The sequence below is a fragment of the Apostichopus japonicus genome, chromosome 10 (assembly GCF_037975245.1).
Source record: "Apostichopus japonicus isolate 1M-3 chromosome 10, ASM3797524v1, whole genome shotgun sequence".
Taxonomy (NCBI): domain Eukaryota; kingdom Metazoa; phylum Echinodermata; class Holothuroidea; order Aspidochirotida; family Stichopodidae; genus Apostichopus; species Apostichopus japonicus.
Window position 1 is genome coordinate 16,740,464 of NC_092570.1, and position 12,544 is coordinate 16,753,007.

At 36.2% G+C, this 12,544-nt stretch overlaps 1 protein-coding gene across 1 annotated transcript; it reads right to left on the bottom strand.

Moving 5' to 3' along the window:
* Window positions 1–59: 59 nt before the first annotated feature.
* Window positions 60–10,674, bottom strand: LOC139975113 (uncharacterized). The gene is made up of 7 exons (XM_071982745.1): window positions 9,383–10,674; window positions 7,833–8,017; window positions 4,097–4,322; window positions 3,098–3,223; window positions 2,161–2,520; window positions 1,169–1,306; window positions 60–1,028 (listed from the first exon to the last, which is right to left on the bottom strand). The coding sequence occupies exons 1-7, from the start codon at window positions 9,459–9,461 to the stop codon at window positions 730–732; spliced, it is 1,413 nt and encodes a 470-aa protein (XP_071838846.1). The 5' UTR covers window positions 9,462–10,674; the 3' UTR covers window positions 60–729.
* Window positions 10,675–12,544: the final 1,870 nt, after the last annotated feature.

A 12,544-nucleotide genomic window follows, 5' to 3' on the forward strand; every position in this document is an offset into this window, starting at 1 on the left:
ACTGCCTAGAAAATTAAATTGCAATGTGTTTTTCAATGGTTAAAATTTATTATTATCATTTTTATTGTAACGACTTCCCCAAAAGTTGTAATAACACAGCATATGATTGTAAGTAATTTGAATGCGATGTACTAACCGATGCATGCCTATATTGTATGTACATTAACAAGTTGAACCCTTAATCAAATTGGGCTCCTACGCCTATGCTTATGTACTTTATATAAACCGCGTTATAGTTTGAAGACTATTCTAACATATCGGTAACACCTGCTACTTGCGAGCGTCACTTATACGGATAAGCTATACAGCCTACACATGTCACCAACGTACATTTGAAACATCTCTGTATCATGCTGTAAACATACGACAGACACGGTTATTCCTTTAAAATTGGACGGTTAAGTCACAATTATTGAAATGGAGCAATTAGAGTCACGTGTCTTATGAAAAGGCCGTAACATTGTCAATTCATCGTTGCTTGGCAACCGTTAAGTGAAGCAATGGTGTAATAAAGACGAGAAAATGAAAGCAACGGATTTTTAATGACTAATGACTATGAAAATGGCGGGAACATGAATTCAAACCGTGGAGAAGAAAAAGGAGAAGAAAAAACAACTATTAAAGTTGATTCTTGATCGATTGGCTGGCTTTGTGACATCGGTTGTCTGTTTCATTTTAACATCCATGAGGTTAATCATAGAGTCTACCTGAAAATGTACTGTTTTTATTTCAGTGGAAGGAATTACTATACAGTAATGTCGTTACAAAAGACAACAGTAAAACGACCACCGATATGTCAGCAGTAATGGCGGCCCCTGCAGTAGGCCTAGTCTGTTGTGGTTTTCGTTGAGTCGGAGACACGGATGGGTTTTCATTTGCTCCAGTATAAAGCCCTTTTGTCGAATCCTCTGTGTCAGTACTTGAGGTCTCCAACTTGACTGAATTCATCGGATATGTTGTCTTCTGTTTGGTCGAGTTCGTTGCTGGTGTAACAGTGCTGTCTGGTCCATCACCCGAATCAGACGGATCTGTAAAACGATCGAAAAATTTATTTTGAAATTATAACTAAGAAAGAAAAAAAGAAGGCGTAAATATATATACACTGATGTATCCTATCATATCAAAGTTTTACTGGAAAATAGTAACCAAACTTGAAGTTCATGCTCACCGGTGCAATGTCTCCCGTCTCCCGTCAACCCAGGCGGACATCCCACACACCAGTACATTGCGTTAAAGTTTTTACATGTGACTCCAGGGTAGCAGGGGTTTGAAGCACATTCGTCTATATCAATTTCACATATTGATCCTATTATAACGAGAAAATGAAATTATATTTAAACAATTTTTGTAGTGTCGTATATTTACATATATATATATATATATATATGTAAATATACATATACATATATATATATATATATATATGTATATATATATATATATACATATACATATATATATATATATATATATATATATATATATATATATATATATATATATATATATATGTATATATATATACATTTGGCAGGCAAATATCAAACAGACTGATTTGAACAAATATTCTCCAATCACGCAATCGTTCTAATTTCTTCAACTATAAGGATTAAGTTTATACAACTATAACGATACATAACAAAAGCAAAACTAACTCTGAAAGGTTGGATAAAATATTTCAACCAACAGAGTGTATATTCATATATATTCATACATCCAAACCTTGCTTGGATAACAGTTTTACCCCATAACAAGCATACCTTAAGAGGACATTCATTTCATTGTCAAAACGTAATACATTTGTCAAATATTGTTTGAAAGTCACGTAAGAGTGCTTCAAATTTTGGGAAATGTTTACCCAAAATTGCATTCGATGCTTAGTACATATAACCAGTCTTGTGTGAAATATTTGCCGCACTTAAGTTTATAAGAGCTAAGAGCAAGGCTAGATGGAAAATCACTTAAAAACGATGTAAACGCATGCATGCAATGATGTTCAAATAATCGCACTTAAAACGCTACAAGGATGCAACCCACAACAACAACAAAAAACGACGGAAAAGAACACCTTAAAGAGCTCTCCTTTTAGCATGTTTTAAATGTGTTTAGCATACCTATCTTATATGTGGTCACTATATAATATTCCATGTCATATTTTACCTTGAAATCCTTCCTCGCATTGGCAGAGATATTGTTTATCATATTTAGGGATCTCCTTCTCAGCTACCACACATTCTCCACGGTGACTACAGCCGCAATTGTTCGATATGAGTTCGAAATAGAGGCTCACACTTTGATGGTAACCGTCGCCTGTAATGACGTCACAGACGGTCGTTGGATCGGTCACGTGATCTGATGCGTTCCACGAGATTCGACCATCTTCTGATATTGAGGCATTCAAATCAGATAAGTGCTCACATGATACAGTGTACTCTAATGCGCCATTAGCTATCTCTATGGGAAGAGAAACATGTTCACCAGGAAGGGCGTATATAATTCCTCCTTCGGGATAGGTTATATCTGCCAAAGAGATATAATATTATGTTCATTAAATTTCACATTCACGAAAAGGACGCCATCCATGCTCTGGGAACTGCATGGACTGGCCGTGTCGGGAATGAAGCGGCCGACATTTTGGAGTTTCAAAAAGCACAGGAAAAATTATCTTTAAAACTTTCGAAATATCGATATTGTGTGTTTATTAACTTCACATTTAACTTTTTTTGTAGCCCAGGCAATATCTTAGATGACATTTTAAAGTACGGTGGTGTAGTATCTAATTCAAATCATAAGGTATTCTCAGAAACGTGTGATGTTAATTGCTTGAAACAACTTTGGTGTATTGAGAAATTGTGGGCGGGGAGGGGATTGTTTGTCGGGTTAAATTACAAACGGTGTTTTGGTTTTCATTAAAATAATTTGCATAATTTGAGAATGGTGTTTGGTTTTAAAATCCTTTCAGGTTTGATGAATCATTTTCTTCTCATTTTCCCCAGTTATGTCTTTTTTTGCCTCAATGGCCGCCCATACTTATGACTACATATACTTGAGTTAACTCAAGACATTGCATTAATGATTGTGCGTAGTGTCAACTTACGGAGATCAGGACAAGTCTGTTCCTCTACGCTGGGGTACAAAGCATAATTGTTGTACTCATCTGGCCAGTACCTCAGTCTGGACCGGCTACCACTGCTACACGTTGTCCACTCTGACCACGTTGCGTCTGACATGCGCATGCGTGAAGATAAATCAAAGATGAAACACTACCAGCTCCTGAGTTATATCACCTGTCCACCCTCCTTTGAAGTATTCATTTATATTTAACTATATTATGAAAATGAGGATTTAATATTTATTGTCCTCATTTCCCGAGCCCATTTTAAAATGGCCCTTGACTCCGGGAATGTATCCACTTGACTCCCCCCCCCCACCCCTATCTCCTCAGGCCTGGTCATTCAGCTACCTACAGGGTCTTATCAGATGGGTGCGGTTTAATCGTCACACAATATACCAATAAACCCATATTGGCGGTACATAGCGTATTCATTGATGTTCACACACGTATAAATACAGAGTTGTGCGGTATAAATACAAAGATATGAGGTGGCTTCGCGTCTCATCTAAACATAAACAAAGAGTGAGATCAGGAGGTAAAAACTAATTTTCCTGCAATTGATTAGACCAACTTTCGCTTAGATCCTTGTATGCAGATAAGGCTATAAGCTTATTATATAGACAGATAGTTATACTTTGGTAGCCTATATAGAGTAAAGCCAACCGTACTCTGAACATTGTGGAAATCTATACGATAGATTTTAATGCAAAAATCAAGTACCCGCACTCACATATATAACCTTGTACTTGTACTCATACCTACATAGGGTAAATTATATTTGTACTCATATGTGGTACTCATACTACAAGTTTGCTATAAATGTATACTATAAATCTCAAAATATGGTTAAAGGAAAGCAAATATAAGTATAAATACGTATGTAAAAAGCAGGGCCTTAGTTGGAAACCAGCTTCTGCTGAATAAGCAACCCTGGATAAAAATGCGAATTAATAAAATAATTATAATATAAGCATCACTAACTTGCAGGCGATCCAGAGAGAAATGCAACAGTTGCACAACTAAACTCATCTAGTGATAATTTGAGGCGCATTACTTTTCCAGGGCAGTTTATGGTATCTCGTGGTACAGCTAATGATCCGACGAAGTTTAGTTGAACCAACTCATTCGTTATATTTTCAGCCAGGTTGACGATATCTTCAATATCGTTTATTTTTATTGGTGTCAATAAGGGATTATGTGGATCTCTCTGTTTTAAAGATAAAAATTGTAAAGAATATTTGTTTAATAATGTTCTCAATGTGTAATACATTGCAGTCAGTATACACGATGGAGAAAAAAAATACAGTTTTGTACCTTTTAATGTCATGCTCAGATATGTTTAATGTGAAACAGAAGTAAAATTGTTCACGTCATGGTATACCTTACAGAAATAACTGGGTCGAACTCGATCCAACTTTAAAACTAACTTTAAACAAAAAATGTCAGAAATTGAGTTTTTATGTATCCAATTACCTTCTTTAAAATGTCAAAATTAGAAGAGGAGTAGATCTTTCATTTTCATTGAGCAGGCGAAATTATGTAAAATATGTTGTTCAGTGTTTGTTTACATTAAAAAGAAATGTCGCAAAATGGGCAATATGACATAATTTTCAAAACATTAAAAAAAATTTTTTTTAAAAAACCATGCTCAGCTTTGATGGTTTGAATAGCTAGAACATGTGAATAAAACAAATTCATTCAATTCATAAAATGCGTTCTGCGGAAGTTAATCCAAAATGCTTCATTTTGCCCCAAAATTACGTGAAATTAGAACCGAAAGTCGTAGCATCTACATACACTGCTTATTTTTCTTTAAACTTTTTTAATTTCTTGGCATGCCAGAGAAAATTTCACTCAGATATTAATTGATTCCTGTATAGCGCCTCTAATCTCTGAACCAACGTCTGTTTTTTTTTCTGCTGGGACCTGCATACAGCACACTATATATGTATATATATATATATATATATATATATATATATAGAGTAGGTTGGCGTCTATCTTGGCGCAGAGTGCTCTATGTCCATTGGACAGAGCGTAATATATGTTGATACTAGATGAGACTAGTGGAACACTAGTAGTTGTTACTCGGAGTTTCACGCGTTATAGCGATCTTCAGACAGTTGTCTGAAGATCGCTATAACGCGTGAAACTCCGAGTAACAACTACTAGTGTTCCACTAGTCTCATCTAGTATCAACATATATATATATATATATATATATATATATATATATATATATATATATATATATATATATATATATATATATATATATATATATATATATATATATCGTACACACAGTGTACGAGTGGTCCAGTTGCACTACACAGGATTATCCTAAAATTAAACGAGACCGTTTAAGTTGAAGTTTAATAGGGATTCTATAACGACATCACTACAAAGGAGGGAATTTGTTTGCTAATCAGCTATCAGCTGCGCGTAACCCGTTCATTAAGCACACACAATAGGCTGATACAAAATAGAGCAAGATTTTCTAAAGCTGCAGAAAAGAGGAGGCGGCAAATATCATGTCCATGCACTCTTCTCGAGATCTTACTGTACTACACTGAAGCTTGATCGATTGTGTAATCACATGTAATTCCGAAGTTTAGTGTAATGGAGGTATAGATATAACGATAATTGGCAATCAAACACAAACAAGTTTTGATTTAGGCAGTAGTCTAGTACTCGAATTATAGATGAAAGTATATCCAGGCGAGAAGGCAAGATTCAAGAAGATTCACAAGTTTTCAGTGGTAAGGTTTTATGGTATTGTTTATTGTGTATTAGCCTATACATTTAAAAGTGTAGGCCACCGACGTGTAGAGAAAGCTTCATAACTATTTAACAGTTTCATTAATTAAAAAGTGGTACCATTTGAAAGAAAGTTTTTGATAGGGAGTCAAACAGTATATACATACAGTTTTAACAAAATAATGATATTAAGAATGCAATTTTATTACGTCACCAACAATAAAAATGGCGGCATAATTTGCATATTTCTATACATAATAACCATAAAATACTACAAAATTAGGAAAAAAATTCTCACCTTTTAGTCTACATATAGAGGTTGTAATACAAAACAGGCCACTATTTTCCACTACAAAATTTAGTAAATAAACCTCCATTCATCTATACATTTTGTTTAACCAACTTGAAGTACGTGGATAGGGTTCATACTCCACTGAATAAAGCGTGCCAAGTAGCTTTATGTATAAAATTATAGCAGCCTCGCACATATCTGCTAAGAAGCTTATTTGTAGTGGGTTATGGTATAAATTTAGGGAGAGTCTTATATTTAAATGTGCTGGTTGTATCCTGATCGAGGCCTGCGCTGATTTTTAAGATTTTCCGCACAGTCAGAATTGGTTTCATGGTCTAATTACAAGTACGGTTTTGATTTGTTAACCTACGTATATGACTGTGCAAGGGCGTAGGAACCGGGGGGGGGGGGAACTGGGTGGCGCCACACCCCGAGTGAAAAATGTGGAGGGGCGGAAGTATCATTCCGCCCCCCCCCCGGTTCGCAAGTCAGAAAACCTCTTTTTCATTTCCAAATGAGAAAAAAAAATCTCATTTGGAGCACCAAATTGCATCTAAGGCCAGGTGAAAATACAAAATTAAGTTTACAAAATGGAGTGGGTGTTGAAGAGTGCTTTATTGCACCAAATTGCATCTGAGGCCACCTGGAAATGCAAAAAATTCCAAAGGACCCCTTAGACCCCTCCCCCCGGCCGGCCATCAGTCTTCAGGCCGGCCATCAGTCTTCAGCCCCCCCCCCACTCAAATGTACCTTCCTACGCCACTGTGACTGTGTTCTCTTATATTTGTAGGGATATTCCGATCTCAGACAATGAAACACTTACATGGAATATATGCTGTATTCCACATGGTTGTGAAAAACCTCTTTTCTACGGTGTAAACGTGTCAATAATATTTTGCTTATGTTGCCATCTTGGGTATTACGTATACCTTTCTGTTGTACTTTTATCTGTAAGTCGCTTGTATATGCTCAATTGAGAACATGTATAAAGATTAAAACATGCAACTGAAATCGTAATCATATTTTGGTTCCTAATTCTAGAGTGTTGTTTGAATGTAAACTATATTTTTACCAGATAAACCGTTCGTTATACTCCAGGCAATGGTTTATATAGTTAGTGTTTGTCTTTTCATCATTGCATGTGTTCTTAAAAAGTTTTAACTTTCATATTGCTTATTGATTTGAAGTATTATTTGAGAAACTAAACGTGGTGATAATATTTGTTTTTGAAGGATCCTTATTGATGCTTAAATTAATTTTTTTTCGTGAAATCCAAAACTTGATTTAATATTAATAATAATCAGCAGTAGTATTTTTACGACTCTTAAGCGACCACAAATGTGGGAGAAACCCCCAAGGGCTGGCTTATGGCAACTTACACGTCGGGTGGCTTCCAATTCAACATTTTTAACTCAAGTTTGGAATCTTTTCAATTAAGAAAGTCATTTCAGATGGGAAACCGTAGGTTGCTCTTGGATGAAAAACCTACCTTACTATGACCCGGCCGGGTATCGAACCCGGAACCCCCGATTGCTAAGCCTCATTGCTTCAAATGCTACCGTCTTTATCCACTCGGCCACATCTAAAAATGGTGTCCCATTTTTTTGTAGGACTGTGACATCAACTTACTTTTTACTACGTCACCTTTATGAACAGTTATTTTACCTCATGGTGCTCCAATGATTGGACCAATTCCTCGAGCAAAAGTAAATCAATAGTGCCCTCCTCATAGGTAAAAACCAGCCGATGAGAAGTCAAAATGTCGTCACCAACCTCCAGTATGTGGAAACAGCCGGCATCAGGAAAATTGGACGTCACAGTATGTTTTACAATAGCGCCGCAGTTTTTCTCTGTTTATTAAAATGTTTCACAAAAAAAAGAAGAGATTTGGCGAAGGTCATTAGATGGTTTTAATTAATTAAAAGGTCAGTACACAGTCAAAATAAAAGGCTTATGTACTACATGTTGCTGAATCATTGGAACATTCAACTGTTTAACAAACCAGATTATCGATAAGCTAGACGACATTAAATACTTGTGGGAAAAGTGCTTCGCTGATAGCATATATACCTGGGGTTATACACCAATAGGCATATGATTTTTATCCGGCTTAATAACAAAAAGCCTGGACCATTAACATGTATAGTCAGTATTGCGAAGTTCGCCATACTGCGAAGTTCGGGCACCCTAAGAAATACACGATTTTCACTATGAAAACCTACAGGAAGAGCCAAATTTCACCAAAAAGTACGAAGCTACAGTTATTTTCTCTCCAAAATGACCCGTGTGCAAGAAATTACTTACATATTTGTCAATAAAATGACGAAGATCTATGAAGTCTGTTATAATTACTGAAAGAGCAACAGCGCCACCAATTTTTACCAGCGCCACACTGTGGGTTGCGTGGCCGAACTTCGCAATACTCTAGCAAGAAATACCAGTTCCACAATCACGAAGAATCTTCTTGGAAAACAACGTGAAAACAGTTTGCAGGAAAGAAAGTTTGGCCGTGTATCGTACTATAACAAAATTCTCCCACCATATGAAGTATATTTTCAAATGATTTATACCAGAAGATTTAGTTTTGGGGTGTTTTAAGTCTTAAGTGGGCGAACTTCGAAGTCACCATCCTACTGCTTGATATGAGCAAACTGGTCCATTGCTGACTGTAGGCCACTAGTATAGTTACATTAATATTATGTGTGGCCCTCTGCTTCAACCAATATCTCTTTCTCTGGCCCTTGAAAAAAACTTAATTGAGATCCCTGGCGTAACAACTCGTGAATTCCTAGATATTATTGAGAAAGTCGGCAGTGACAATGCATGCCTCAATATATAACTTTGCGTGTCATCACTAACTTCCCGGACTGTTCAAGTGTGGCTCAGTGTTACTGACCACGCAGATATTGTGTTGAAATGTTGTAACGTATACGAATAAAGCAAAATGAACTTCATCAAAATAATGACCAAAATCATTTCCACTTACATTTACCCTGAGGATATGTTACTATAACATGCGTCACAACTGATTTTCGATTACTAGGCCTATTAACAGTATCAGGTTAATATATGTTTGCAATAACATCATCCCTATAACTGAAGGTTGTTAGTCAAAAACTGACCATCTTAATAATTATAATAGTTTCCTTAAATTCCTTGCAAAGAATATTAGCTTTTACGATCACGATGTTACCTCGTAGCCCATACCAACTTACCATAGGATAGGCTCCATACAGCGGTCATATGTGCCGTACACAGTAAAGGTATTACGAGTTGTTTTATGTTACAGTACATGGTGTCATTCTCGGTAGCCTACCACGACGATGAGTATCCTAGCTACTTCAGTAGTGCTTATACTAGTTACAAGTGGCATTCGAATTGACATGTCAGTTTCATGTAACGCGTACTGTACCTGTCATCGGTACCGGCGGAGTGCGCGCGCAGTATCAGATATACACACATATTTTGTATTGCAGCCATCGCGTACGTATCGGAACTGAAACATATTTTTGGGTATACAAAGAGATTGTGTACAGCGCCGAACGCGCATATCATATCGCTGAGTATACATCAATTTGATGCGCGACGCGGTCATAATTCTGCAGATAGCTCCTCGATACACTGCATATGTCATCAACAGAGATATGTTGCAGCACAGATACTTGACTTCTTGCTGAAATTGAAGCATTACTGTAATATTTTGTCGTATGGTATTGATACGTTTATACACCACAGAAAAAGGTACAACTATTATTTGGACATTCCTCCCTGTATCTTGATAGAAACACTAGTTCCCTGCCATTAAATCCAAATTAACATCATAATTGAGCCTGCCGAGTTCTTGTGTTTTATCCTACTCTTACGGTTCCTTTTCTGTACTATAGCAAAAAAAGTATCGGTCGCCATCACTGTAGAAAATACCGCGTCAATGCAATTACTAATAATTATTTAATAATTTAAAGCCAAACGAAATATGTGCGCGTATATATCATCATTAATTGTTTACGATTGCGCCGGTAAGATGTCATATTGTTTGACCCGTACCCGTGCAGACTAGAGAGGGTCTCTATAGTGCAGACGCGCGCTTTTACTTGCTACACGAATAGTGTGTATGAAGTATAGTAGTCATCATTCTAGCAGCTCCGGTGCCCTATAAAATCTTTGGTGATTATATTTACTTAAAACGTGACGGATTTTTTTTCAGTCTGACTCTCTCACACACAGTATCCCTTATACATTCGTGCTATACCAACACGATGCCGATAAAACAAGCCTTTAGCATAATGTATTTCCATATTAGCCAATAAAGATCAAATGTTCTTCCCGTTTCATTTCCGCTTAGTTGTTTAAAGTTTAAAGTTCTTTCTACGCAAATGCGGTAGACCTACTTCTTATAGACCCAACAAGTTTGTATATATGAGCTTACTAACGGTAAACATAGGTTTGCTTTGTATTAATTTATATTACACACAGGAGAGTGACTAATATGTGACAAACGCCACCTTATGCACGGCTGTCATCTCTCAGGAATGCAAGAAGAGACACCTGGCCTAATTTACTGACCCACCCACCCACCCCTCCCATCTCTTTAAAGTGATCTTTGGGTACCTATAGCCGTGACAGGTAAACAATGGTACAGAAAGAAAACCAAACTAAGAAAGAATGTTACAACATTTATCAGCGGGAGCTGAACAACCGAGTACGATATTTTAATATATATATATATATATATATATATTATAGTACAATGTACAGTGCCTATATATTTTAGCAGTCTTTGTTTACCAGCCCTTTACACGTGTAGTGTCAATTATGTATATATAATAAAACCGCGCACCGAATATTTGCAAGTATGGACCTTTATTACTGATGAAACTTACATCATCTAACTTTTCGTGTTGGGGCGTTTGTTTTTCAGAGACATAATGCATTTCGATGCATTCTTCGTAACACCCTATAAGCACTCTTGCATAATCATATAAAAAATATATAAAAATCACAAAAGGGAGGCGAATGCCTACTCAAATTAGAACCTTTTACTAGGCCTCAACATCCGGTCCGCCGGGAGGGTCACCAAGTTGATCAATGGGGGATCAAGGTGGGGTCACTAAAAAAGAAACAAGGTTGAATACCAGGCATCTCATATTGATCCTTGAAGCATATCTCATCAATCAAAGCGACTGGACTTCTTAATCTAGCACAAATAAGCACACAAAAGCAGCACAAAACTATGTACAAACATATATCTGTTTTATTGTAATTAACAATTTAAAATTCATGCAGAAATTAATATATTGTTTGCGACTTTTTCAGTTTATTGCACCGTCACCTATATGCATGTTGCACTCTTGACTATACTATTCCATATACAATAAAACGGGCCGCGGAAATAACTTAGGAAGAAAGAGATTATGCCTGCAGCCAATTTCATTTGAAGTTTGCTTCGGCTGGATATGTGAATAGGAAGGTGATGGGGTGGGGGGGGGGGGAGGTTAGAGGGAAGCATAAAACATTGTCAATTATCATTGATTGCTACGATTTTATGATAGAAGCCAAATGACACAATATTACATTTGATTTCAAATGGCAGGTTAATTTCTTAAACTTGAATCTCAATCGTAGGTTTTGCATGTTATTAAGTTATTCTTGACTATATATATATATATATATATATATATATATAGGCTATATATAGGCTATATATATAGGCTATATATATAGGCTATATATATATAGGCTATATATATATATAGGCTATATATATATATAGGCTATATATATTGTTATTATTATTATAACTACACATATAGATATATTACTTTATATTAACATTTTTAAAAAGGAGTTAGTTAGAACAAATATATTATATTTAATGGACTATAATTATGTATATGTTTAAATACATATGTATAAGGATAATGGAGAGTAATTTTGATCATGCTATGTATTACACATGATGGAGATGATTATGATTTGTAATGCATGTGTGTTGCTATGGGTACCGCGTATCGATTGCTCGATACGTCAGAACAATTTAGAACGCACTTAAGTAATTTATTTTCTGGTACATACAATTCCTGCAGGTCAGAAAAGTATATCTCGGCAAAGTATTTAAGTCCAAGACATTTTCTTAAAGAAAAGTCAAGTGATAGAGCTAGTCCGGGCAAGAAAACCAAACAACTTGCTCCATTCTCAACCCCAGGATACATATAACGGTGAAACGTCAAGTGGCGTTTCACGAGTACCTTTGAAGGGTAGCAGATAAACACATAGAGGATTTCGGCCAAATCCAGTGGTCTGTCGGAAAGGGTAGGGTGGGGTGGGGGAGCTAGGATGTGTCCCCTATCCTTTTTTAGATGCAAGATAGTGCTATATTT